The sequence below is a fragment of the Chanos chanos genome, chromosome 5 (genome assembly GCF_902362185.1).
Source record: "Chanos chanos chromosome 5, fChaCha1.1, whole genome shotgun sequence".
Classification (NCBI taxonomy): domain Eukaryota; kingdom Metazoa; phylum Chordata; class Actinopteri; order Gonorynchiformes; family Chanidae; genus Chanos; species Chanos chanos.
In genome coordinates this window covers 46200056-46227638 of record NC_044499.1, presented here as the reverse complement: position 1 = coordinate 46227638, position 27583 = coordinate 46200056, and the positions used below count along the sequence as shown (strand labels likewise).

General features: G+C 39.5%; 5 protein-coding genes across 7 annotated transcripts; 3 read left to right on the top strand and 2 right to left on the bottom strand.

The window, feature by feature from the left end:
- Positions 1 to 3184: 3184 nt before the first annotated feature.
- rac1a (Rac family small GTPase 1a) lies at positions 3185 to 7951 on the top strand. 2 transcript variants are annotated; one of them, XM_030773466.1, is made up of 6 exons: positions 3185 to 3482; positions 4784 to 4855; positions 5035 to 5224; positions 5701 to 5763; positions 6165 to 6324; positions 6590 to 7951. In XM_030773466.1, exons 1-6 carry the CDS (start codon positions 3448 to 3450, stop codon positions 6718 to 6720), a joined length of 651 nt encoding a protein of 216 aa, XP_030629326.1. In that variant the 5' UTR covers positions 3185 to 3447; the 3' UTR covers positions 6721 to 7951. The 2 variants fall into 2 exon arrangements, with proteins under 2 accessions (XP_030629326.1, XP_030629327.1); XM_030773467.1 differs by having other exon boundaries at positions 3193 to 3482; positions 5035 to 5152.
- Positions 7952 to 8192: 241 nt separating this feature from the next.
- crym (crystallin, mu) lies at positions 8193 to 11551 on the bottom strand. The gene is made up of 8 exons (XM_030774050.1): positions 11323 to 11551; positions 11074 to 11224; positions 10782 to 10844; positions 10484 to 10585; positions 10162 to 10345; positions 9385 to 9506; positions 9011 to 9095; positions 8193 to 8505 (listed from the first exon to the last, which is right to left on the bottom strand). The coding sequence occupies exons 1-8, from the start codon at positions 11487 to 11489 to the stop codon at positions 8420 to 8422; spliced, it is 960 nt and encodes a 319-aa protein (XP_030629910.1). The 5' UTR covers positions 11490 to 11551; the 3' UTR covers positions 8193 to 8419.
- A 760-nt stretch (positions 11552 to 12311) lies between these two features.
- On the bottom strand, positions 12312 to 13757 carry LOC115812973 (NHP2-like protein 1). Its single transcript, XM_030775542.1, has 3 exons — positions 13620 to 13757; positions 13004 to 13124; positions 12312 to 12579 (listed from the first exon to the last, which is right to left on the bottom strand). The coding sequence occupies exons 1-3, from the start codon at positions 13620 to 13622 to the stop codon at positions 12317 to 12319; spliced, it is 387 nt and encodes a 128-aa protein (XP_030631402.1). The 5' UTR covers positions 13623 to 13757; the 3' UTR covers positions 12312 to 12316.
- Positions 13758 to 14127: 370 nt separating this feature from the next.
- Positions 14128 to 20080, top strand: uqcrc2b (ubiquinol-cytochrome c reductase core protein 2b). 2 transcript variants are annotated; one of them, XM_030775277.1, is made up of 14 exons: positions 14128 to 14198; positions 15408 to 15494; positions 15837 to 15986; positions 16096 to 16160; positions 16284 to 16340; positions 16542 to 16666; positions 16795 to 16892; positions 16998 to 17055; positions 17743 to 17838; positions 18108 to 18307; positions 18561 to 18641; positions 19156 to 19232; positions 19465 to 19618; positions 19760 to 20080. In XM_030775277.1, exons 1-14 carry the CDS (start codon positions 14166 to 14168, stop codon positions 19841 to 19843), a joined length of 1365 nt encoding a protein of 454 aa, XP_030631137.1. In that variant the 5' UTR covers positions 14128 to 14165; the 3' UTR covers positions 19844 to 20080. The 2 variants fall into 2 exon arrangements, with proteins under 2 accessions (XP_030631137.1, XP_030631138.1); XM_030775278.1 differs by lacking the exon at positions 15408 to 15494 and adding an exon at positions 15529 to 15630 and having other exon boundaries at positions 14161 to 14198.
- Positions 20081 to 21320: 1240 nt separating this feature from the next.
- mosmob (modulator of smoothened b) lies at positions 21321 to 25605 on the top strand. The gene is made up of 3 exons (XM_030775935.1): positions 21321 to 21426; positions 24527 to 24739; positions 25421 to 25605. Exons 1-3 carry the CDS (start codon positions 21321 to 21323, stop codon positions 25603 to 25605), a joined length of 504 nt encoding a protein of 167 aa, XP_030631795.1.
- The last annotated feature ends 1978 nt before the right edge of the window (positions 25606 to 27583 follow it).

The window sequence follows — 27583 nt, the reverse complement described above, 5'->3', positions numbered from 1 at the left end:
TCTGCTCTCGTTAGTTTTCCCTTTTTAAAGGGACAGAGATAAAAAAAAATTCTCACACTCAATCTCTCTCTCTCTCTCTCTCTCTCTCTCTCTCTCTCTCTCCATCAACTGTATGAAATGCAGTGTGCATGATCATGCATTAAACATTTCTATCTCAATACAAAACGAGAAGATTGTAGTTCAGGTTCTGGGCTTTGGAAGGAACAAACAACCAATCTACAGTTAACACATCTATCGGTCGTGGCTCATGAAAATGTCACCAGACTAAGAGGCACAGGGTTTAAGCACAGTTTAAAACAAGGGTTCTGATTGGATTTTTTTTTTTTCCAAAACGTGAGAAAGACATTAATGTTTTAGGCTGGGCTATACATATCAAAGTATGTTTCTCACTGATTAAGATGAGAATTGAGATGCCTCTCTCTATGAATTATCCTCTGTCCTCTGACAGTAAATTGACAAAATACAGCTCCATGCAAACATTTTATTTCATTTCTTTTACCAGAAAGTTTTCTACCCCTTTAAGAAAATGCTGCACACACTAAACACATATAGAAACACAAAAGGGTCTTTACTGTGTGGTAGTCCTGAGTCACAGTAGTCTGGCGAAGTCTGGAGAGGCAGAAGGTTGAACTGGTCAACTGGTCCATCATAAAAGAAGAAGAAGAGCTGGAGGCATAGGAAATGAATGCGACATTCCTCTTCATTTATGAGCTGAATTACATTTAGAGTCAGCCTCAATAAAATGAACAGGGCCCATGCAAACAGAGACTGGAATTTATTAGGATGTGTCTATTTTAAGAAACATGGAAATTTGATGTGCAGTAAATGGTACTGTTTTTGTGTTTTTTTGTGTGGTTTTAGGATTACAAGTAGCGTAAAAAAATGTACTTAAAAGCAGATCTGTAAGCAGTTAATCCTTGATACATGATTTATACCGAGAGTTTTATTCTATACACACTTAGTTGCTGAACATTTGAAGATGACTAAAAGAATAAGTGAGGGTTGCAGTAAGCATCATTTACCTTTAATACATCTCCAATCAAAAATAAGATCTGCATTCTTTTCAAGATAAGATGACTGAGTGTGTTCACTGATGGCGTATCCAACATTTGGCTTTGAAACAGTAACGTCACAAACTAGAGGAAGAGAGCAAGTCATAAAAGATTACAGTTGTTCTGCTTCAAATTTTTAATAAAGCTGCATGGCTTTTAAGAGAATGTTTTTGTGTGTTAATCAGTTGTATGTATTTTAAGTTGGGTTCTTGTCCAATAATACAATAATAATTAATCAGAAAATGACTGACAATTATTATTCTAAATAATAAAAGTATCTTATTCCACTATCACCTCATACATTCCTATCTAGATCACCACGAGTGGCATTAGAGACGTGTACACAATAAGTGTAAATCTTAGTTGTAAAAGATGGTATTTCAGAAGGATTTCAAGTTTAGACATCAAAGATGAGATTCCTCTTGGTTCCACACTGCATTTGCACTCGAAGTCTGCTCTCCATTTCATTGCCATGATAGATGGGCATCCTCAAATCGAACTTTGGCTTACCCTTGTTCCTATTTGATTACGGGGCTACAACCGTCAGAAACTGTACACTGTAAACATGCGCACTTGCATAGATACATGCTAATGCTCTCAGGCCGATTGTAATGAAAATCAGCGTGAGATAAAAGAAAGACTTCTCATAAGATAAGAGATGGCATGTGTAAAGTGTGTATTTTTTTTCCCCCTTTGTATCGCCCCATATTGGCATTTGCATATTCCTTTTCCTTGTATCCACTTTGCAAATCAAAACCCTTCTTTGTATCCCAAAGGGACCTCACAGTGTAGAGAATGCTCTGTTGGAAAATTCATCTCTGTTTCTCAGCAGCAAAGAAGTTACAGAGAAAATATCTGTATGTGAAATTAACAACAGAACAACAGAATTGTGATGTGGAGAACTGTACATTGATTAATGACACAGTAATTACACATCAGTGGTACAGATGGATGCTGGTAAATGATTCATATTCACTTTCAGCCATAGCATGATGCAACATCATTGGTCATTTGATAGTCTGTCTACCAGTATGGCAGGAGTAGCAATTCGGCCAAATGCAGACATACAGATGAATCTACTGCATGCCATTTATTTAAAGAAAAAAAAAGAATCGATAAACTGAACACCAAAAGGACCCAAAACTGACTGTTCGCTCTGTACATTTGCGATCTTAAAACAGGGAATAATATTCAGTGAGGAGGTCCTGCCCCCTAGCGTTCATAAGGAACAAAGACATTTTGTCCGTCCCTCTCTCTTCAGCACATCGTTGTTTCTAAGTATCAGTTCAACAAGACCCACTGTTTTGTTCTGAAAAATTCTGCTAAGATTGCAATCAACCCTTGACTAGATATCTTACATGTGTTAAAGGCAAAAGGTCTGTCTTTTGGGTTCCTTGGACAGATGAAGAACCACTGCCCTATAGAAATAGTTGTCAGGTCTTATTGTGAGAATGCAATTTTTTCCATGTTCTTTTTCAAGATTAATTTAATTTAACTCGCACAGATAATCGTTTGTACAAGGATATGAATATTAGAACCAGGCAGATTAGATTAAAGCTCAGACAAAATTATCTGAGAAATAATGTTTAGCAAGATTGCTGACCATCCTTTTCAGTCTTTATATCAAAGCAAATGTTTTATTTTTTTCCAGAACTGCTAAGCTAGATTTAGCATATGTAAATATCAAGCAATCCATTGATATTGAATTTTAAATTAATTACATTATTTTCTATGTCCTGTATTTTAAAGCCCATATGTTCACCTCTCAGAGTTTGAAGCACAGGAAGTCAAGGAAATATGAATGTGAAAATGAACTTGCTTTTGTATCACTTGGATTCCGTATTTTTAATTTTATTTTAATCATTTATTTATTTTCTTCTCTTAAAGAGAGCTGGCTGTCTCAGGTTAAACAGGACAGCATGTCCCAAACCACAATAAACAAAAATTCCAGAAGAAATTCACTCAATTTTTCAACAGGGGGTGCTAAAACAGTCCTTCACAATCCCATATAGATCCTCAAGGATCGCAGAGAGCGGAAATGACTGGTAGGGTGGGTTGGGGTTTCCGTTGTCTGGAGCAGTGCTCGTACAGTGAATCTGGGGCTTTTGGGTGGTGGCTGTTTGTTTAACTAGCTAGTACTTTGGAATTTCATGAAGTTCTCAGGGTGCTCGACCGCAATTCTAGCAGTTTTGACATAACATTTTTAAAAAATCCTCCGATTTTAGCTATTTTGATTTTTTTTTTTTTCTTAAAAGCGCTGACCCTTTTCCACAGGGAAACGGGTTTGCCCAAGAAGCGTGATTTTTTTTTTTACAAACTTGTTTATTCATTTAGCCTGGTTTGCCAACTAGCTAGCCAGCTAACCAAGTTGTGAGAGGCGTCACGCAGTACACAAATGCAGGCCATTAAGTGTGTGGTCGTGGGAGACGGGTAAGTTTATTTAATCAACTTAAATTCGCTCTTTGTCTTAGCTAACTAGTAATATCGCGGGGGCTGTTTAGTTTCACTGTATTTCCTTGAGACAATAAACAGAGGCATGAAAAATTGGAGGTGATGTTTCCATTGCTAGACACAGACTCGCCAAGTTAAGAACAAAGTTTTCATTTGTTAGCCAACATTCAATGACTAGGTTCAGGATGTTCCGCATTCTTTTATTCCCTGTTACAAAGAGACAGCTGTGAATTCTTTTAGTACAGATTACTTAGGTCATGACGTTCTTCTTGGCAGTATGCTGATTTGGTAATCACAACACTAATGTTGAATGGACGGATTAATTTGTCACGTTAACCACTTGTCCATTGTTTAACTGTTAGATAAAAACATTATTTCATTATTTACGTATATGAAGTTGAAACGAATGTCTGCATTCATTGTTGAGCAAAATCATGATGAACTGATTTTTCATTACATATAAGGCGGTCACATGACAGGATCAAATTAATCTCAGTTTGATAATGGGCAAAAATATCCCTAGAACAGTTTAATAGCCTAAACCTGGTAACTTAATTTTTCTGTGGGACTGGCATTTTTTTCCAGCTGGTATATAGTGTCTGTTTTTTTAATAGACGGAGTTTTTCTCTAAATGAAAATGATCAAAAGTTAGCTACGTTGAAGAGTAGATGCGGGAACATTTTTTTTGTTTGTTTAAGAAAAGCAGCAGGAAGATTACCGTAACTCATTTTTCCTTCTGTTGGAATGTATGGATATGTCACTTTATTTAAGTCCACTCCGCTAATCACGGTCGTTCAGTGGATGTGGACAGTTCCTATTCAACGCAGGATTCTAAGAATAGAACACAAAAGTCACAGTGTTCGTGTAAAAATAGAGAAAAATCCCTGTTTGATGAATGTAACACCAACATCATATAACATCATGTCAAGGCTATTTGGGTGATTACTTGTAGATATGTAGTTTCAAAATGATTACAGTTGAATTACATTAACGTACTTTAAGTTCTTCACCCTAAATTACACTTGTGTATTCCCCCATCTCTGTTTTCTGTGTTGATTGAAATGGGACCAATGACAATCAAATTGGTGTCACATACTGTAATCATGTACACTTATAATTCACTGACAGTTCAGCAGTTTAGGGGGCACGTAGACATTCTGTAAAGCTGTAACTATTTTAGGTTAAAAAAAAAAAGAAAGAAAGAAAGAAAACCTTTGAATTTTGTGTGGGTGCTGTAGGGAGTTTTAACACCTTATTTTTCCCCCTCCTCTTTTACCTAGGGCGGTGGGTAAAACATGTCTTCTGATCAGTTATACCACCAACGCTTTCCCTGGGGAATACATCCCCACAGTGTAAGTGCACAAGTGCAAAAAAAAAAAATCACACAGTACAGCACATATCAATGGACTGTGTTTACATTATATATATATATATATATATATTTTTTTTTTTACTTTACATTCTGCCTTGAGCTTACATTATGCATTCCTGCCTTATCGATTCTGACCTTAAACAACTGTTAACCTTACAGGTTTGACAATTACTCAGCCAATGTGATGGTTGATGGTAAACCAGTGAACCTGGGTCTGTGGGATACAGCAGGGCAGGAGGACTACGACAGGCTGCGACCACTCTCCTATCCTCAGACGGTACTCAGCCTTCAGCTGACACTGAATAATCAGACTGATATCACTAATGTCCATCATGACTCTAATGCTATTGCCAGTAAATTTATTTACAGCAGCGGAGCCCGAACCAGACTATTTCTCTGTTCAAACACTGAGCACTCATGGATCAGTTTTTTGTTGTTGTTGTTGTTGATAATGGATAATGGTACATCCTATAGAGTGCAGTCTTGTGTTCACAGTCTCTAACAAATTTATTGGCCAAGGAACCTGAATGACCCTTCTGTTTACTATTGACTCCGCTTCACAATCTTCTCTCTGTCGTTATTGTGGTTGGTGGTGGTGGTGTTTTTAAACTTGCAGACCCACAGTGTTATTTATTTTGTAGATAATACTGTTGACCTCGGATATTTCTCACTTGTTAAAACCAAGAGTATTTTTAACAGAAGGACATAACTGTCTAGATCAAGTGTGGGCAGCGGTAAATAGGGCCTCAGCTGTATTATCGATGACTTGATCTGAAGGGCACTGGTTTGGATTGATTAAATCTAACAGTCTCTCCTTTTAAACAGGACGTGTTCTTGATTTGCTTCTCGCTTGTGAGTCCTGCCTCCTTTGAAAATGTCCGTGCCAAGGTAAGGAAGCCTCACCAAAAAAATCGCCTCTCTTCCCGCTTAAGAAAAGAGGAAGGCGCTTGTGTTGAGAAAACGATGTTTGTTATTTTGGGGTGTTTTTTCATAGACTAGTTGTGTCAGGGATTTTTGGGTAGACGGGATTGTGAAAGGCAGTGATTTCACAGCCTTTAAACATCTCTCCTTTGACTACTTACAAAAGGGAAGCAGTAAAGAGAAGTAACCTGGGATAACCCTGACCTTGAACTGCGCATGACCCTTTGGCACTGGTTGCTTGTATATACCATTATGATATGTAGTGATGAATTCAAGGAGCACAAATGACTTTGATAACGGAGAACCTTTGACACGGCATTTGTGGAACGTCAACATTAAGATCAGCGTGCACTGCCTTGTTCCTGCAGTGGTATCCAGAGGTCAGACACCACTGTCCCAACACTCCGATAATTCTGGTCGGGACCAAGCTGGACTTGAGGGATGATAAGGACACCATCGAGAAGCTGAAGGAAAAGAAGCTGACCCCTATCACGTACCCTCAAGGCCTGGCCATGGCCAAAGAAATCGGTCAGTCCTCACAAGAAAAGCTCATCATTTGAATGGGACTAAGTTTAACATATAGGACATTTGCAACTTTTAACTAGTGCAAAAACATAGTGGCATCTACACGGTGAGGAATTCGTTGTTCTTGAGGCGAATTTTGAGATTCAAACCAAAACCCCTACATTCATTCATTCTTTTTTTTTTTTTTTTTTAATCAGAATTGAGGGATTTGAAATATGAGCATTCATATCGTGTTCATTCCACCAATGTTCCTCTTTTGACTTTACAGGTGCAGTGAAATACCTGGAATGTTCAGCCTTAACACAGCGCGGCCTTAAGACAGTGTTTGACGAAGCGATCCGGGCGGTTCTCTGCCCGCCGCCGATGAAGAAGAGAAAGAGGAAGTGCCGTATTCTTTGAAATGACAACAAAAGAAAGATTTGCCTGCGTTCTGAGCTTACTTTAGAGGATGAATGAAAGTGGCAGAGTTGGTGTTAGGAGGAAGAGGGAAGGCTATACAAAGCATATGCATCACCATATATATATATATATATATATATACATACATATATATATTATTCTCCGTAAGTAGATACCGCATCAATATATTTAACTTGTTCTTAAGATCCGCAAGTATTTTTGGCTCCAGAATAAAGGGGACCGCGCCCTCGTTTGTTTCCCTCACACTTAAAGATTCCTGTTGCCTTATAACAATGTACTTCTTCGTTAATTTCACTCTTCTATGGAAAAATGTACACTAGATGCTCTTTGTAATCTTTGTTTTTGCCCCTTTCTCTATCCCTGAAAATCATTTATTTTATTTACAGTCTGCAGCTGTTAAAAAAAAACAAAACAAACAAACAAACAAAAACCCGAGCTCTTGCCAAAATGCAGACTCATCGGTAGTGGTTGGGTTAGTTGGTTTCCTCATTCAATACATGTACTTTTTTTTTTTTTTTTTGGATAAGTTTACACCTGTACAGTATGGAAGTGAAATGGCGGTCTTGATGGTATGGTTTTACAAGGATATAACTTGAATCAAATGTAGAAATTATTTTTCTCTTTAGTTTTTTTAAAATACCAGCGACAGACCTCTGAAGTTTTGCCATTATTTACATTATTATGAATTGTCTTTTGGAAGCAGGTCATGTGACTATGTTTGTTATTGAACAGACATCATGTAATATAAATCTCTGTGCCAGTTAAGCCCTTATTACCCAAAGTCAAGTCTTGTGATAGGTGTATCGAAAGAGTTTGAAGTATTTTGTAGACCACAGTGCAGAGAGAAGATGAAAGGTAGGTTTACAAATCACCTGGTCCTAAAGAAAAAAAACGATGACTGAACTGTGTTTTCATGTAGAGGTTTAAGCTTATCGCATTATACCTTTTTATTTGATTTGATTTTTCTTTTCAGGGCTTGGATGTAATGCACTGATTTTTTTTTTTCTGTTTTTCATAAAGTATCCAATAGGCCTTGTTAATGATCAAAGGTGTTGCTTCGAGAGACATTTGCAAGTCATCCTGTGTTTTACTGCAGTGTCTTGGGTGTCAGGAAAATGCGGTTATGTAAGTTTGAACTTTGTTTCACCAGAATGACGCTTCTACTGTGGTTTCACTAAAAGCTCCAATGTATTGATCGTCACTTCTAAAAGCAGAACTCAAAACCGATGCTGTTGTCTTTGTCTTTTCTTGACCTATACTTTGGAAACCGTTTCATGTATTTGTGAAATAAGAATCACCATCACACCAGATCATCACATTAACTGTAGTCAGTCACTTACTGTACTGCACATAGAAACTGCTTATTTTCCTACTGATCAGAATCTATTTTTGAAATGCAAATAAATGAAATCTCCAGATGTCTTTATTAACATGAAATATATTTTATTAGCTTCTGTGTCTTAATGGGAACCATTACATTAGTGTTTGATGTGCATTTTCTGGGACTGCTCTTCCCATTCTGAGGGTGACATTGTCACTTACTACATAGAATTAATAGTATTTTTATTGTAATACACTGCTGTTTAAGGACTACTCTGCATTAGATGTGCGCTGTATTTCATATATAACAGCAGCAATGGCACACTTAGATGAATGTAACAGTTACTAAGGCATTTGATTAGTTTTTCTTTTCAGTTCCACACTCTGTGCTTTTCCACTTCTCAAAGACCAGCTTGGCAGAGACTGCATCTTGTATCCCCATACCTTAATTAAAAACACAAAACAAAACAAAATTTCAAGACAAGCGCACTTGCAATTAGCACAATCTACAATGATCACACTTTCCCCTAAATTACAAATGGGTTAAACTGATTGTTTCAATTAAGCTGAAACGGAACATTATTTATTCCAAAATCGGGATCTTACGAAGATAACTATAAATGGTACAATTCAAAACACTAAACATTCCTCATGTGTATATTTATATTTTAAAAAAAAAAACAGCATTATTGAGTATATTTAGATTACATGGAGAAAACATAACCTCAGAGTTCATCCTTAAATTTAAAATAGATGTACTATCTTTTCCTCCTTGTCTCCAGGGAAGCCAGCCGGAGGCTCACGAGGCAAAGCTCAAAGCCTGTGTCATCAGTAAGACCGAGCTGTCTCCCCTTTTCTGATCAACAGTTTTCCGTTCTGTTGTGAGAATGTGCTTTTTGCTTTGAGTTCTTTAAGCGTCTTTATTTTGAGTGCGTTCTGACCATATTACCCAGAGATTTGAACACAGTGATCCTCTCACGCTGGGCGGGCAAAGATCCGTTTATAACTTCTCCGAGTTCTCCGAATACTTTGGCCTGGAAAAAAATAAACTGAATAGCAATAGCAATCTATACGAAAATACCTACTCCTTAAACGCTCCTGGGACATGTGCTGCAAAGATCAAACTACAGACACTGAACAGAAAATACTTACAACATTATTTTTCAGGCACTTTATCAGTACTCTTGTCTTCATTAAATGATCATAAAACGTATTGACAGTCGCCTCTCATGGCATGACCATTATCATGAACCATCAGAGTATTACTGCACCACGTTACAGCAGGTAAAGCTGTAATTAAACTGGATTTTGACTTAATGGTACCCCAGACAGAATGATGTCTCCTGACTCAGTGGCAGCACCCTCCCCGCTGTCCACATACACGACCGCATTTCTCATCAAGGAGTCATCCAGTTCCCTCCAGTCTGGGCGACAAGCTCCCACCGCTGATGCACAACACATGAGAAAACATACATGTCGTGTATACACACACACACACACACACACACACATACATATACATATACATATATATATGTATTTATATATCATGAACCTTCCAATGGATTTAGAACATTCAGTTCCCTCCAGTCTGGGCGACAAGCTCCCACCGCTGATGCACAACACATGAGAAAACATACATATGTGTGTATGAAAACATACACACATATATATATACACACACACACACACACATACATATACATATATATATGTATTTATATATCATGAACCTTCCAATGGATTTAGAACATTGTGTGTAACACCTGACACTTAGAGTGTGGGAAATGGCGAAAAGACTACATTTTGTTTTTATGGCATAAATAAACTTAGGTTCACCTCATGACAGGGTTCTGCAAATCCAGTCCTGGAGCAGTGATGTCTTGCTGTTTTTCATATCAGCCAATCAAATGGCTAATTTCAGACTGGTTCAGGAATAAACACAGGTTTCTCAGTCAGGACAATGGCGCTTCAGGACTGGATTTGGGGAACTTTTACATAAGCTTTGTGATTGGCTTGTTCTGAGCAGATCATCAATCGGGATACATTCATCAATGTGATGTAACAAGCACTTCCACTAAAATAAAGAACAGATCTCACCAGCCACGTGGGCACCAGGTTTAACCCACTCCCCAAAAAGCACTGGTTCAACTGCGTTAGTGACGGTGACAATGACATCAGCCCCGTCGACAGCATCTTTAGCAGAAGAACACACTGTAACGGGGCCCTGGACCGTACTGGCAAACCGCTCGGCCATCTCTCTCCTCCTGCTCCACACTCTCACCTGGGTGAGATTCAGTGATGTTATAATCATTTGGATATGAAGAACTGTCTGAACTTTAAAATCTCAGTACTATTTCTAATGATAGGTTTGACCTTCCCTGAATAACACATTCACTGATTGGCTCCTCAGGTCATTTACCTCTTTGAAGCCGAAGGTCTCCATGAAGACTTCGTAGTGGCTGAACGCTTGGTGTCCTGAGCCTAGGATGCTTAACACCTCAGACTGCGCTGGCATCAGCAGCTGAAGAGAACAAATGAACTCTGACTGCTCTCTCTGTTTTTTTTGTTTTTTAATCATTATATTTAAAATGGAGTTTCTTCTTTCAGAAAGCAGTTTAGCTGAGGACTAGACTTTATCCCAGCATTGGAAACCAACCCTAATGTAGTCACCCATGCATACCTGGAAGAAAAGGATCGTAAATGTGTAACTTCCTTACCTTGGCAGAGATTGCAGATACTGCTGCTGTTCTTTTAGCTGTGATGGCGTCACCATCCATGACCTGTCATAAACCTAAAATGAGGTTCAACTGGAATTTGGAAATTTGTGAATCTGAAAACATGTAAGCAATAATCCTGACATTTTTTTTAAAGAATATTTTAATATACCTTGCCCTCTCTTTTGCATTTGGTTATGTCCATGGCCCCAAAATTAGATTCATTTGTTACGCTGTTATTGCTCTTTGCCGAGAGCGGGGCTGCTTATTTAAGGTAATACTACATAAAACTCACCGCCAGAACGTTGCCGTACTCGGGATCAAAGAGCAACACAGTGGCCTGAGTGGATGGGAGACTCGAGCCTTTTTCACGTTTATAGAACGCCACCATCTTCGTGCACAAAGTATCTTCATATGCCATGTAAGCAGGCATAAGGCCCAAAAATCTGTTGACAGTAATAGCTATTGACAAGAATACCAATCATCAGAATCTATACTTCAGTTCTATGCATGAACACAGAGGAATGACGTTACCGTTGCGTACCCATTGTGTTTCTGTATAGGGATCACTGATCGTACTGGCTGTATAACTTCTGAACTGTCTCGCTTGGAAAACATGCCGAGGGCCACTTCTAGTCGTGGAATCAAGTCCTTGTAGACAAGCAGACGCGTGACGACGTCTTTGCTCAATAATATAGGCATACCAGACATACTCGCTACTTATTCTTGCTATGTGACGTAGCTGCAAAAACTATCGTAACGACAAAACTTTACTGAATTTCTTACTGCAATATACTGCCCTCTGGTCACATGAACAAATTTAACCAATAACAGAATCCTTAAAGACAACAGACGTTTAACAGATGTGTTAGCCGTCTTTCATTTCACACAAAGTTTGTGAAGGTGCTATATATCACAGAAGGCACAAAGGTTCTGACCGAATCCTGCTTGAGAGGGTACTTCACGCTCGCATGTACTTCAATGCAGAAATCCCCTCACGGTGAACCCATTTTCACTTATGACACTAAAATGAAAATGTTTTCCATCTTCCAGCTACTGAACACGCCCACTGAACAGTTTCCCAATTTATATTGCAGGTATCAATGCACCTAATCATATGTCATCTGCAATTACACTACTCTACTCAAAGCTAAACTCACGTGGCTGAAAAGTGTGTGTGTGTGTGTTAAGATTAACTCTTAACTTGGATGCCATTTAACTGAGATTCAACTCAGAAACTGGTCACCATGACTATCCTTAAAAACACTCCAAAGGAAATGAAATAAAATAAGTCACAGTAACCACACTTTAAAGTAACCAAACTTTACTTAGGTTAACATACTTTTTGTAACAAAAGAGAGAGAGAGAGAGAGAGAGAGAGAAGGAAAAAATCACAGTACTTGTATTAAACGACACAGATGTGGTCCAACATCACAAAACATTTTCACAACGTTAGCACTGAAAACAGAAATCATTCCTTAGCTTTTTTTTTTTTTTTTAAAAAAAAGACATTTACAGAGGATATTTAGTTGAGGAGCTTAAACCAAAAGTCTCTCAATTGCCATCTGCACAGACTGAATCTGAGGCTTCAGTTGGGATCCCTCCTTAATGGTGACTGACGTGGCTATTACGGGCCTCGACACTCCACAGGCACGTCCAAGTGCTTGTTTGGACCGAACGAAGACATAGGGCACATTCTTGTCCTCACAGAGCAGGGGCAGGTGCAGAATAATCTCCAGCGGTTCAGCGTCGGCGGCCATCACGATGAACTCCGCAATTCCACGGTTAAGCGTTTTAGTGGCTGCACAGAATTCAACAAAATATTTCTTAAATGCAAGGCCACTGCAAATGTCTGACTAGAAGAAAAGATATCTAGATAAAAGGAGGACTCCTGAATAAAACGCAAACTAAACTGTGCGCTGTCTGTTTTTTTTCCTTATTTATTATCTATTATATCCTGCTGTCTGTTTGTTTACTTATTTTTATTTTATCTTGCTTTTCTTTACTGATGCTCTTTGCTATTGCGCTATCCTCTTTGCTGCTGTAACACTGCAAATTTCCCTGTTTGTGGGACTAATAAAGGATTATCTTATTTAATAATATTTTTTATTCAGGTGTCCTACTTCAAACTCAAACAAATTCAGATCCTAGATTGTGCACCACTTAAATGTTTGAAATCCCAGAGTGTGATGATTAAGTGTCAGGTCTGAACATGATTCTCTTACCTTCATTAGCACCCTTCCTGAGTTGTTTATAATTTGATGCTTGCTGAACAAGGTCTAGAATGGTTTTGGATAGAGTAGCATCAGCCAAAGGGTAGGCTTTAGGGTTTACTTCAACATCAGTCTAGAACAAGGGGGAAAAAAAATTCAAGCATAACAGTCTCAGGAAGGCTCAGAAGTCTTTCAACGTATGTGCTTATAGATTAAGCCCAGTGAAGTACATTAATTAGGCTATGTACATGACGCATGTGGAGCAAGATGGGATTAAATGTGTCTAAAATCCACATAAAGAATATTCAGTCACCTTCCAGGCGGTGCTGCGTTATTTCGGGCCAAAATATGCTTAAAAAAAAGTAAAAAGACTATTATGTAGCCAAAGCTGAATTCCTCTATCCCTTATCTAGATTCAGTAACTTCAACCTAACTCTGCTCAAGACGAATTCACTGGATTAGTAAACTAATTTACTGGAATAAAAACAGCTTTGAAAAAATACAGCTATGAAAAAAGAACAACGACGGTAATCAAGGCACAAATAGAGAACAAGAGAAGAGAGCTGTTTTTTATCCGGTTGTCTCAATTTATCTACAGCAAAGTAGTTTATTGACTACTCTCACTCACCATGCTTCCTGTTTGGATTTTGCTGCTTAATTGGAAAAGATAGGTCCTCTCGGCTAATGCTTCACAGAGGACAAGCGAGTTTATTTATGCCTTTCGAATTAATACTCAACGTATTGTTTTACTAAATATTTATCAGTATTTGTGAAGTAGACACTCAGTACACCGTTACAACTTCAAACACGTGCTCTGCAGACTGACGGTCTAACGCATGCTCGGTGTGCGTTTTTATGGACCGGAAGATGATCAAGAGAACTCAACTTAGGATACTGATATAGGGCCTGAAAAATCTTCTACAGCCATATGGCGTAAAGTTAAATTCGCTTAATTTAACGGTAATTTTATTATTAGTGCAAAAGGAATTTCTTTTCACGATCAGAGGCACTTCAAACTCTTGCTTTATTTTTGTCTTACCCAGGCCACGCGGGAGCAGTGTAGTGCTATGGGTTGTTCCGTTACATGCACGAAGGAATCGCACGGAAGTCTGGGTAGGACGTTCACAAGTCAGCCATATTGAGTTTCTCGTCCTGCTTGAAGGAGAGAGGGAACATGAAGGGGATTCGGGGAATCAGTCATCTGTCGGTAAGGGCTATTTGGATAATATCTTAATCGAACAGGATTATCAGAAATATTGAATATGTGTTCCAGGTTTAACGAACGAAATTTAAAAGTCCTCTGCTGTACGAGTTTGGGTCTGTGGTAACGGTAGAGAAGAGGCTTGTATGACAGCTTGGCCTTGGTCAATCAGTTCCAAAGCCAGGTGGATGCTTTAGTAACATTATACATCTCTTTACCGTTTACCGGCAGATATGAAACCGTTACTTCTCTACCTTCCATGCCCCATGGATTAGTGACTGTCAATGTATATATTGTGGTGACATATGTTGGTGGTCTACGTTAACTGTTGTGTAATCCGATATTAACGTGATCTAGTTAACGATGACTAGAGTTTCTCGGTTTGTTCCTGAAACCGCGTTTGTACTCTGATGATAAAAGAAAAGCTTGTGGGAGATCCTCAGGTCCCCTCGCAGATAATATACATTTGGTTTTGCATTTATGTCTGTGAGGAGCGGATGCTCGCGTTTTAAATAACACGAATGCGGCTGTCAGGTCATTTCAGGTCACGAGCTGACAAACGAATGAGAAAAAAAGCTGCACTTCTGTACGATTCTGCTGATTTTATCCTAGCATTGCAATCCAGACCTATTGTCTAAAGGGTAAATAGACGGCTGTCACATCTGCGCTGTCAAATCAGTGCAGTTGTTTTGAGGCGATTGAGGCACCATGTCATTTTAGGTGTCTGCTGAGACATGGGAGTAAATAAAATTTACAGTCTGCAAGATGAAAACCTCAAGGTTTCTTCAATTGTATAGTTTTAATCGCTCAAGACTGAATGTAAATGATGTCAAATTTTTGAATGGAACTTTGATCAACACCAATATTTCAGCTATGCTTTGAAATCCGTCAGGATGCTTACATGCTTAATGTTGTTATTTTATGCGAGTGGTGGCATATGTTATAATGGGAAAACAGAAAAATCTCTTTTCTTTCCTTTCTTTTCTTTCATTTTTTTTGTAGATGTGAGTGTGAATGTGAATATGTGTGATCATCAAACACCAGTCACACAAACCATTAAATACTGTCAGAAAACAGGACATTGTCAGAAAACAGGACATTCGGTCACCCTGTTTTCAGCGCTAGTCTCCTCTTTAGTTCCTTATATTCGGACCCTTTATTTCTCCCGGAGGCGTGACCTCCCTATGATATCGCCTCTTCCTTTCTGATTTGCAGAGGAGTCTTTATGCAGCCCAGGCTGCTCCTAAGTTGGATGTGGCGGCAGCTGCGGAGCCAGTAAAGTTTCTGCCGCGGGAAGTGCAGGTCAGTGGGTGTTGACTTGTCTCTCTCTTCGCAGAGGCGGTTCTATGCGGCCTTCCGGGGAGACCAACCCTTGAATGAGCCACTGTCGGGACTCAAGGTCTCGACAGCCGCCCCTCACACTTACCAGGACGTTCATGTATGTGTCACTGTTGGTTGGGAAAGAAGTGTGTCTCTCCTACAGAGCTCTTTTGTTTGCCAATAGTCACGAGCAGCTGACTGAAAATATCTTGAGTAAAAAGTACATTTATGTGCTGATTTCTTAAGACAACATCCCAAATTCATCATTAAGCAAAAAGAGGCATCGTCATTCTCGGGCGCTGATCATCTCGACCTTTTATCTAGGTGACCAAACTACCCAGTGGTTTGGTGATTGCATCCCTGGAAAACTATTCTCCCGCGTCCAAGATCGGAGTGTTCGTGAGAGCCGGAAGCCGCTATGAGACCATGGACAATCAGGGCGTCACTCACTTGCTCCGTCTGGCCTCCAGCCTGGTAGGGCATATCTAGCCAAAAAAAAACAAAAACAAACAATTCATGTCCAGCGTATAAAATGTGAGGCCTTAATCTTAGCGCGTCTGCTTTTTGTTCTGCCGGTCAACAGACAACCAAAGGAGCTTCTGCTTTCAGGATCTGCCGTGGTATCGAGGCTGTTGGAGGCAGTATGAGGTCAGTTGTTGTCTTTTTTTTTTTTTGGTGTGAAAGTGTTGTGAAAGTTGACAACTTCGCCTCTGTTGTTATGGTGGTTTTACTTTCCACTGATTCATCTGTTTTGGTTGGATCTGTTTACAGCGTGACTTCATCCAGAGAGAACATGGTCTACACAGTGGACTGCCTGAGAGATCACATGTAAGGATCTTAGAAGTGAAGATATTAAATCATTACTGGGGAATTTTCTAAGAGCTTGTGAAATTATTTACATTATTTCTTGGTTATACTTCTAGCTTCCCATGTTAACATCATTCTCTCTTAGAAATTAACAAAATATTTCTGTGGTAAAAGTTCACATATAGCACAAGTTTAATGTTTGGTCTGTCCATTTATTTCCAGTGACACAGTCATGGAGTATCTCATCAACGTGACCACTGCACCTGAGTTTCGGCCCTGGGAAGTTTCTGACCTCACTCCCAGATTGAAATTAGACAAGGCCATTGCCAACCAAAACACACAGATCGGTAAATCCCATTTTCAATGCATTTGTTTGATCTGAAAAGCTGTCGCAGTAAAGTCAGGCAGTTGTATGCAGTGTTCTATCACACAAAGAAGCGCAAAGCATTTAACCACCCCCCCACTTCTTCCAAAGGTGTCATTGAAAGTCTTCACGCAGCTGCATACAAAAATGCTCTCTCCAACTCGCTGTACTGTCCAGATTACATGATTGACAGAATCTCCACAGACCAGGTAATGAAGTATTGCTCTTCCTTCTGACGGCTTGTGCTTGTGTAAAGTATGTTTTGTGTGTTTTCGTTCAGTGTTGTTTGATTGTTTTCTTCCTCCTTTTGACAGCTGCACTCCTTTGTCGAAAACAACTTTACAAGTCCAAGGATGGCCCTTGTTGGTCTTGGTATGTTTGTTTGTTTTTTTTAAGATTATCTGATGTTTATCTCACTAAAACTGTACGAAAAGAGCAGTCTGGGTCAGTTGTTGTCAAGATGTCTATTGGCTGTGTTCTGTGAGGAGCAGACAGCTATGTTCCGGTGGGAGCCCTGTATAATGACATAAGTGCATTTCCTTAGAGACGCTTGTAAACTGGGCACTTGAAAAGAGCATATGCTGGGCTTTACACCCCCCCCCCCCCCACACACACACACACACACACACACACACACACACTGACGCAGGACTCATAATATGGTGGGGACATAATGTAATGCAGGGAAAAGGGGGTTAAGTATGAAAAAGAGAAAAGAAATACAAGCTTTCGTATGGTGCTGTTAGGCACTGTGTGATATTGCAGATGTGCATCCTGTTTGTTTCTCAGCTAGTGTCAGGCAAAGAGTGTTCTTCCCAGACATGTTTTGTTGCTTGATGATACTACACAGAGTGTGGGGGAAAAATGAATGGAGCTGAGGCAGTTCCCATTCAATGATGACATTAATGAATACATTTAGGGAATGAGGGAGAAGGTCTGTTTCCCCGTCATGGTTAGAGTACAGGAAATATTTCACAGTGACAAAAGATTCTCGGCCTTGTCTCATGGTTTTGTGGTATAATTGCTTGATGTTGACGTCCGCGTGCTGTTTGCGTAAAGGTGTGGATCACACTGTGCTGAAGCAGGTCGGGGAGCAGTTCCTCAACATCCGCGGAGGGATGGGCACCGCCGGCTCGAAGGCTGCGTACCGCGGAGGTAAAAACTCCTCGCTCCGTTTTGCGGCTTCACGAAACGCCTTTCTTCACTACACAATTTAACCAAACAAACAAACAAAAAAAGTCAGTTTCCCTCAAGTTAAACCATAGCACACTGACATTAAAGGCACATACTTTTATAAGGGTGTAGTAAGGTTTATGTAGAAGTGAAGAAGATGTGGTTTATGTAGAAGAGAAATCTGAGGGTGACGGGACAGGCTTGGGATTGTGACGTTAATCACGTTTCTGGTGCTCCTCTCCGTCGCGCAGGCGAGCTGCGTGTGCAGACCCAGAGCGGACTGGTGCACGCGGCCGTGGTGAGCGAGGGAGCAGCCACGGGTTCGGCCGAGGCCACTGCTTTCAGCGTGCTGCAGCACGTTCTGGGAGCAGGCCCTCACGTAAAACGAGGCTCCAACACCACCAGCAAGCTCTGCCAGGCGGTGGGAAAGGCTAGCACTCATCCTTACGACGTGAGTTTACGCTTACAAGCTCAGCCGCCTCTCCCCCCCCCTGTCCGCTCTGACGTAGGTAGCATGTGTCTGAGTGGGACTTAAAAGCGTGTATCTCTTTATGTAAGTATGTGTGTGCTTTCTTTCATCCTAGTTCAAACCTCGGGGGTTTTTCTCTGATTCCTGGAACGCAGAGCCACAGTAAATTTGAAAAGAAATATTTCAATGTGGTCTTTTTGTAAGTGTGATGGCTGTTAAATGTCCTCCATTGCAGGTGTCTGCTTTCAATGCCAGCTACACAGACTCAGGCTTGTTTGGAGTGTACACCATTTCCCAGGCAGCTGTAATTGGTGATGTAAGTATTGCATATTTTGACTTCGAAAAGGTCGTTGAAACTAGCGTGTCTGACCTCTACTTAAAAACTGGATGTCACGGGGAATCTATCAGTAACAGTGCATTGAAAACTGGATGTCATGGAGAACCTGTCAGTCACTGTGCATTGAGGGGAAAAAGCAGATAAGAACTCTTTGTAGTCATCCTAAGCAGTTTTGGTGAAACATTCGGATGTGATTCATTTTCATCGCAATACCGTAAAAACGTTTTACTGAAATTGAGTGAGTTATCGTTTCATGATACGAAAAGCTTTTCTGAAAATCTGTCAAAATCGTCCACGTCTCAAGTTGAACCCTCCTTTTTCCATCTCTATAACTTTCAATTTAAACCAGTGCTGACCTGCACTGCGCACGCTGTCGCATTGTAAAGCACCAGTTACTGTTATTCATGTGCAGCTTTAGAACTGATTGCTTGATCATATTTGAGTCAGCAGATGTCGACTGACCTTTTTTTTTTCCTTCTTCCACATTTTTCAGGTAATTAATGCTGCTTTGGCCCAGGTGAAGGCCATTGCGCAGGGTAGCCTCACTGCAGAGGATCTAAGTCGAGCCAAGTGAGTTAGCGCGGCATTTTTTTTTTTTTTCATGAAGCAACAACACTGTAATTCAACACTTGTAAAATCTGAAATTAGTCTGTGTTTCATTATGCTAGATTTTGTTGGAAATTAAAGTATTTATGTAAGAAACGGCTGTTGTGTAAATTGGGTGAATGTGCTTCTTCTGGGAAATGGTAAAATGAAATGATTTGGAGGAGGTTTCTAAACGTTTGTGGCTTTCACTGTGCAGAAATCAGCTCAAGGCCCAGTATCTGATGTCCTTGGAGAGCTCAGAAGGTTTGTTAGAAGCAGTGGGCACACAGGCATTAGCAGAAGGCACTTATCACTCACCTGAGGCAGTGACCCAAAAAATTGATGCTGTTTCTTCAAGTGATGTTGTTAATGTAAGTCCTCTCAATTTTTTCCTTTTTTTTTTCTTTCTTTTTTTTTTTTGTAGCAAACTTTTGCTTTCTTAGAATCCAGAATAAAAACCATCTCAGTTTTCCCACTGATGTTCAATTGAACCGTTGTTCTTTGTTTTGCAGGCCGCAAAAAAGTTTGTGTCTGGCAAGAAATCCATGGCCACCAGTGGAAACCTGATTAACACACCCTTTGTGGACGAAATTTGATCATCAACCAATATTCTTCTAACAGTTATTTTAATTGTACACCATGTCTGAATATTGATGCAAAAAGAAGGGGGGGGGGCGGTCCTTTGTGTTGGCTCAACACAGCAGTGATGTTTTCAGACCAATTCTTCTTGGTGGTTGTACCATTTTATTAAGTCTAGAAACTTCCACACTTGTCCATTTGAAAATGTATAGTTGATGTAAAATAATAATTAAAGCCTCTACTTATCAAACAGCTATATGAGAGTTTTGAATCTGTTCTGAAGATGTTTGTGACAGTGTTTTTTTGTCAACACACACATTTGGTTTTATAGCTTGAAGGGAAATATCCAGTCAAGCAACTTGTATATTTAGAGGGAAAGAGACATTCTCACACACACACACACACACACACACACACACAAACAGTAGTGCCATGTCACATGTTGATTCAAGACTGGGGTGGACAGGGCAACATTTTCTTTAATTCTTAGATGTGATCTTTTTAGATGAGTTTTTAAATTGGTCCAAGTAGTACAGTTTATTTGTGTATATGAATACATAAACGAACACACTTTAATAAGAACAAATGGTCCTGGCTGATATGATTCATAATCTCAATTCAAGACTCTGACGTCAATAATTATATTTGATGCGTCAAGGATTTTTTTTCCCCATTTCCAGCCAAGCTTACGGGTGATGCCGGTCCCTTAGTCAAGGTCCAACTTCTCGCGAGAATTGAAATCATCCCGATGTGTAAGCAATGTTTTGGGACGCGTGAGTGGCGTGTTGTCTCTTGGCGGACGGTTTCTAAGTAATCAATGGCTCAACTTGAAAAGAAAATGAATATTTCATGGAATATATAAGGAAAGAACGGATGTTGCAATGATCCGAGATTAAACAAACTATAAGCAAATCTCCTTCTATCAACATAGCGAATACTTCTGTTTTTCAGCGCAAAATTTCTTGTGTAGTGGAAGAGATGGAGCCCCTACATCAGCGATTACTGATTGAGATATTCGAAGCACCGGAAATCGGTAAAATAATGCTTCATAAACCCTGCGATAGATCAGAAATTCACTGGACTCTCGACGTCCACTTGATCTCTGTACACAGTGCACTTCTGGAGGATGGACACACTGTGGTTGCCACGGTTAAATGCCACAGCTGGTAAGGCGGTTTCCAAACGCGCTTAGGCGACTGGAGTGCGCTTTACTTGTTACGTTATCTGAGGTGATATCGACTATTTCGTTGAATTTTGGCTCATCGAATTCGCCATGACCTGTCTGAAAAGAAGAGCAGCAACGTTGTCGGACTCCTAGAAAATTCTACTATTATTTTTGGATCGTGAAATGCGTTCTTGTTGCATTTGGAGGAGGAGGGAAAAGTTGAATTTCTGATAACGTCTCTTGAAATCTTGGAGAACAAGATAAACTTGGCAGAGTTTCCCACATGGTAGTTTTAAAGTAATCAGCTGAAGCGCAAGGAGTTAGAAGATATGGATAAACTTACCATTATCTCAGGATGTCTCTTTCTTGCTGCCGATATTTTTGCAATCGCAAGTGTAGCAAATCCAGACTGGATTAACACAGGAGAAGCAGAGGGTAAGAAGGACCCGCGCCATTCATATACGAGAAACCATGTCCGCACATTTGAATACTTTTATGGCTTCTCACGCTTTAATACATTAGGCTGATGGTTTATTACCGTTGCAATGTAATCTTTTTCTTTCTTTCTTTCTTTCTTTCTTTCTTTCTTTCTTTCTTTCTTTCTTTCTTTCTTTCTTTCTTAATGGTTATACGATATGTATTAATTTCCATTAGCTTTTTGTTTGCTTGTTTTGATTTTGTTTGTAATTTCTTGATTAAATGTTACCTCTATCTAGTCATTTGCACTACCATGTACGCGGAAGAAAACTTAGTCATGCTTGTTCATGTTCTTTCTCCAGAATGATTTGAAAATGTACTGATTACATTTTTTAAAATGCATGTTGGAGGCACTTTAAGCTTTACTACACTGGTAAGCAGAAGTATAGGATGACCATGACAAATTGTATGGATAATTCATGTCCAGTGTCCTGGTGGCCAGAGGATATGTTTTCCTCTTCCTCCTAGACTCAGACTTGGTGTCCCCACATTTGACGATGAGTGCATTTAGTTTACAATGTATACTGAAGGGACGCTTGAGTGGAAAACAAAATGCTTCAAAGCGCGACAGCTGTCTGAGTGTGTTGATAAGTAAAGTATTTCTTAATCGGATGAGTTTGGAAAGTGTGGCAAGGCAAGGCTAGTTAATTTATATAGCACATTTTGTACATAAGGCCATTCAGTGTGCTTCACGCGAGGCATATAAAACATTAGATAAGAATTACAGATTAAGATAAATAAGTAGTTTTTAGATTGCCTTGGTTTTATAATGCTTTGTTGACCATTTCGTCCATGCTGTTCTCAACAGATGCTGAAGATAAAGTAATATAGCTACTAGAAGTGAATAGCCTTTGAAAAGTCTTATAGCTTTTACATTTTAGATTTAGTGAGAATGGGAGGGGAGGGTTAAGTAAGGTCTGCAAATATGATTTCTTTAAGAAGCCATTGTTTACTGGCAGAGTATGACAGCCATGACATATTAACACCTAAGTGTATTGCTGTCATTTTCTCAGTGGTAGTACCTTAATGGGGTGTGTTCCTGTCTTAATGAAGTCTGCAGGGGAAATACTTTTTCGTGGAGAGTATGTAACACAATACACAACATGCATTACACAGAACTGAGTTACATGAAGGGCTAATAGCAGCCTCTCACATAAGAAAATGCCTTTTTTTGCTGAACAGTACTTGAGAGATTAGCTGAATGCACAAGTATATTTGCTGGCAGTAATATATTATTTGAATATTGGTTGGGGCATTGTTTTTCAGTGTTGAATTCAACCAATTGACGCAGTCTTCTCATGAGAGGTTTGCAGACGATTTACCTCTGTGTACACACTTAGGCAGCCTGAAGGGATTGGATTAGCCTTTAAAATAAATGTTAGCTCCCAGTTAATATCCAGCCATTTTGTCCGAGCACAATTCCCAAAGGAGTGTGGAATGAAGCGGTACAGATGCGTTGTCTAATGCCTTCTGAACAGTTTACTGCGGAGAAACCATAATGTTTTGGTGTTGGGTCAGAATGAGAGATAATTTGCAGCAGTACTCATCAAGTAAAACGCGGCTGCCAAGATTTCAAAACATCAGCATCATTTGTTTGAAACTTTCACTACAGAAGTATGTAGAGATTTAGACTAAATAGGGAGTTAAATATAGGGTGTGTGGATCGGTTCTGGTCTTTGTTGTTGTTTCTGTCGAGTGTGCTGAGAAGGTGCAGTTTTTGATGCGGCTTTCCTATGCTGTACGCGTGGTTGCAGCGCAGTAGGTGATTGCGTGCCTCTTGGTAGTTATTAAGGTATTCTGTTGTGAGGGCTGACACAGTGGGGAGCATTGTATTAATCAAATTAAAATAACTTTTAATTTTGTGGCGCACACAGGGCTGAAAGTTAAAGCAATGCTTAAAGGTGAGAAGACCTCTCTTATAAAGTAAACCATATGGTTCAAGATCAGTTTCTTCAGAATGTACAGAATTTTCAGAATGTTTCTCAACACTTTTATTAATCGAGGCAAGGAGAAGCTGAAGTAATGCGATCAATTACATGATTCATTTGAGGTAATTCTCCTGATTATGTGTGATACTGCTCTTTTCTCTATGTTTTCAGATTGTGTAAATGGCTGAATCAGAGACCCTAAATCAAGAACAAATTTAATCCCTGACGAGAGAGTTGAGGATGCATTTTAATATGAATACAGTCTGTTTCTGAACAGTTCATCAGATGTGGTAGTCCATGAGTTGGATTCAATAGTTATTCCTTCGGTTGGTTTTGTTTATCGCGTTGTGAGTCGGAGACCTATTTGACACGACTAAACGTAACAGGCTGTTGTGTGGTTGGGATAGACCGTTTGGCTTTGGGCCACCATCACATCAAAAAGTCACTCTTTGGGGAACGCTGGATTTCAGCCACAACCACAACCACACGTCCACATCACTGTGAATCCCACGTGGCTTCCATCATTGCTTTACTGCCTCAGGCTTTTGTTCCCTGGTCCATTCCCATACCAGCTTCCTTAGCATGGATCTCATTCGGCAGGTCTTTTGGGAGTCGGAGCAGGAAATTTGATGTCGTTTAGATCTTTAGTGCGGATTGCATAACCCACCTACGGTATCTGTCACGTGCGGCAGGGTCCCTTGGTAAATTAAACACCATATGTGGGTAGGGGTCATACCATAAGAAACTCTAATATAGATAACTTGTGTTTCTCATAATAAACCACCCTCTTGGATGCAAGTTAACGTGTAATATCCATGTGCCCATCTACATTTTCTCTCTCTCTCTCTCTCTCTCTCTCTCTCTCTCTCTCTCTCTCTGAACAGTCTTCCTAGTCAGGGATCAAGCATCATACTCTAACTCTATATCTCTATGCTTTCATTTATGTGAAACAAGCTAATCATGGTAATGTCAGACTCCTAAAATTGTTTGGGACGTCGCATGCTGTTGACAGAATGTTTTGTTTACAATTTACAATTTAGTTATTTGGCAGACACTTTTTACCAAAGCGACTTACAATCAGTGTTTAAAACACATGACGTCAATCTGTGGTTCATGTGTTGCGTTCACAGGTGCTCTAACCGTGGGTCTGGTCCTGCAATGTCAGACCATTCATGGTCGGAAGAGGATCTGTATTCCGCCCAGGCTCCCCCCGGAGTGGGCCATGACGCTTTTCTTTGTTCTCATGGGCATTGTCTCCCTCACTGTCACTTGCGGCTTGCTGGTGATCTCACACTGGCACAGGGAAGCCACAAAGTATGCCCGATGGATCGCCTTCACAGGAAGTGAGTGACTGCTGGAGAAGATGACTGACAGGATCAAAATTACATCCTGTTGTTCATTATGTTGTGTTCCAAACTTTTCTTTGGTCTCTGAATGAGATGGAATTACAGAGAGCAATATGTTATTCAAGACGTAGAAACCAGCACGCAGCACAGTAAAAGTTCAGTAGATTATTTGTGTAGTTTTTGAATATGTATGATGGATTTAGTAATAGGGCTGGTGAAGCAGGCATTGCACCGATGACGTCTGAATGTGTGCTCATAAACTTTATTAGACTGAAAACCGGATGTTACTCAGAAATAGAAAAGGAGTGTATCTACTTTATGTAGTGTACATAGATCTCTTTCATGTTCAAGTGTTCTTCCTTGAGCAAGGAAACTCACATCTGTATGAATTGACTTCAGTCAGAGCTTCTTAACAGATTAAGTCTATGCCTGTGAAGAAACTTAAACTGGCCCATAGGTTGTTTAAACTGAGACAATCTATATGAGTGCTTACGTGAACGATGGATTTTTCTTAAACATTTCGCTTAGGGAAAAAAAAGATTTAATTTGTGTTATCGCTCAGCTGTCAAACAAGAAGTGTTATTTTATGACATTGAATGTTTAGAGAAAAATCTGGTCTTAATCAGGGGGGTTAGGAAGACTGTAACTTATTTTAACTGTTTTTCCTTTCTCTCACAGTGATCTTGTTTTGCATGGCCGCCCTTGTGTTTCCCATTGGATTTTACATCAGCGAAGTTGGAGGTCAGCCATATAAGTTACCCAACAACACCGTGGTGGGGTCATCATATGTGCTCTTCGTTTTATCAATATTTTTCACAATAGTGGGACTACTGTTTGCTGGCAAAGTCTGTCTCCCTGGCTGACAAAAGTGACTGCATTTGATCTGATCATTTAAAAAAAAAAAAGAAACTGCATTTTCTGTTGAGCGTCATCAGTCACAAGAGGACTTCCTGAATGACATGTTAAGGAGTGAACTCTGCAAAAAATGACATGAGAGAATGTTAAAGGGATGTACTGTCCAGACTTTTTAAAAGGGCGGTTATTCTTGCTTTTTCGATTCACAGAGAAAAAAGAATTTGAGTTCTGTTTTCGATCAGCGGTGTATTTATTATTTAATGCATCGGTTTAAATACTTTGGAATCAACACTGTTACTTTCCCCAGAAAATCAGAGAGCTCGTTCTCAAGCATCCGGTGTGATTGATGAGGTTTGTGTAAATAAAGGTAACATTTAATTGTGTGAAAACACACAAAAGGAAAAGCTTAGTCTGATCGCAAAAGTTATTTATTTACCTCCTCACAATGCAAGTCCAGATTCAGCAGCTGGTAAAATCGTAGTAATCGTAGACCCTGATAAATGAATTTTAGGGATGTTTTCTCGTCGGAAATAAGAAAAGTCTGAAATTCTGCTTTTTGTATGGTATGTTAGCTGCATCACTGAATTCCAAATCAGGCATATTCTCTGTTCTGTTGATTTTTCCTGTTGTTTTATTTATGAATGCATTTAGAGTATATTTGCTGATTCACCAATTTATGATGAATGATTTAAGAGTCTCTGTGATTTTAATGAACACTCAATGATTAAGTCTTTGTACAGTCCTGTGAATGAGTAAATCTCCATCTTCTCCATCTTTTGATTTTGGAGTAAACTCATTACTTCCTTTTCACAAAGGCAAAAGTGGTATATTCTTGTTATTTTACCTCACCCATACAAATATTATTTTATTGTTTATTTTACTGAATAATTGTCAATTCCCGGTTCACTGTTATATGCGTATTTCATGCAGAGTAAGATGTGAGATGTGGTCAAATAAGTGAAGCAGAGGAAGAATGTGCCACTTTGTGAACCAAACTCTGAAATATCTTGTTGATTTCCAAGCAGGAAGTCACATAAAGGCTACCTGGCATGGGGTCTTCAACCTGTCTATAAAAACTCTTGCTTGACCTGATTTTTTTTTTTTTTTGCTGTTGTTGTTTCTTTTTATGTGGTCCATATCTGACCTTTCCTAGATGAAAGCTTCACACACACACACACACAGTTTTTCAACCCTTTTTCCTGTACCACTCTCAGCTCCAGCATTCTTCTCTTTCTGAACTACATCCTTGCTATATGAATGAGTCGAGCTGTGTCCATGGCAACATACTCTATTTTAAGGAGCAAAGAAAACAGCTTATCTGTGGCAAACAAATGACACCCTGCTGCTCACTCTAATTATTGTTATTTTAACTTCACAAAATAAGGGAATATAGTGCATTTGATGAATGACTCATTTAAACCAGGATGACCCAAGGGTGAAACTGCAGAAAACATTTACAGAGGACAAAACTAATTCTGCATTACTGTTACATTTAGGACAACACAATATGTACGCTTCATAAAAATATTTCATTATTTTAACTATAACTTGATGATAGCTATTTGTGTTTGACAGGAGAGTAACAGCAAAAATTCATGCTTTTTTTCTAGACTGAACTCTGAAAAAGTCCATAACGTATAAAGCATTTTAAAATATCAGCGAGAGCTGAACATGAAATAGTGGACAAAATAACGGAAACATTGACTAATGCACGTATATATATGGCAACTAATAAGTAATGTGCCACATTTTGTCTTCTTTAATCCCTTTGGAATGCTGCTCTTTGACCTCTGAACTGTGTCTAGGGTGATATTGGATTCTTTAAAACACTGTTTCCCTATCCCATCTGCTGAGGCACATAGACCCTTAGGCCTTTAGGTCTTTCCCTGCTTAAGCTAATCAAAGGCTGGAAAATCAGCTAAGTGAAGAGTTGAAACGAGCTCAGTCAAGTGTGTTAGAACAGGGAGAGATTGAAAGTTTGCACTA

Coding starts and splice junctions, on each gene's coding strand:
- LOC115812973 (XM_030775542.1), bottom strand. Junction 12,580..13,003: donor CAGGAAGGGTGCTAATGAAG/GTAAGAGAATCA, acceptor AATTCTGTGCAG/CCACTAAAACGCTTAACCGT.
- crym (XM_030774050.1), bottom strand. CDS start 11,489: ATGTCTGGTATGCCTATATTATTGAGCAAAGACGTCGTCACGCGTCTG. Junction 10,346..10,483: donor AGACCTTCGGCTTCAAAGAG/GTAAATGACCTG, acceptor AATCTCACCCAG/GTGAGAGTGTGGAGCAGGAG. Junction 8,506..9,010: donor CACTGTGTTCAAATCTCTGG/GTAATATGGTCA, acceptor TTTTTAATTAAG/GTATGGGGATACAAGATGCA.
- rac1a (XM_030773466.1), top strand. CDS start 3,448: ATGCAGGCCATTAAGTGTGTGGTCGTGGGAGACGG. Junction 5,225..5,700: donor ATCATGACTCTAATGCTATT/GCCAGTAAATTT, acceptor CCTTTTAAACAG/GACGTGTTCTTGATTTGCTT. Junction 5,764..6,164: donor TTGAAAATGTCCGTGCCAAG/GTAAGGAAGCCT, acceptor TTGTTCCTGCAG/TGGTATCCAGAGGTCAGACA.
- uqcrc2b (XM_030775278.1), top strand. CDS start 14,166: ATGAAGGGGATTCGGGGAATCAGTCATCTGTCG. Junction 16,161..16,283: donor GCTGTTGGAGGCAGTATGAG/GTCAGTTGTTGT, acceptor ATCTGTTTACAG/CGTGACTTCATCCAGAGAGA. Junction 16,893..16,997: donor ACAGAATCTCCACAGACCAG/GTAATGAAGTAT, acceptor TCCTTTTGACAG/CTGCACTCCTTTGTCGAAAA.
- mosmob (XM_030775935.1), top strand. CDS start 21,321: ATGGATAAACTTACCATTATCTCAGGATGTCTCTTTCTTGCTGCCGAT. Junction 21,427..24,526: donor TAACACAGGAGAAGCAGAGG/GTAAGAAGGACC, acceptor TTGCGTTCACAG/GTGCTCTAACCGTGGGTCTG. Junction 24,740..25,420: donor ATGGATCGCCTTCACAGGAA/GTGAGTGACTGC, acceptor TTTCTCTCACAG/TGATCTTGTTTTGCATGGCC.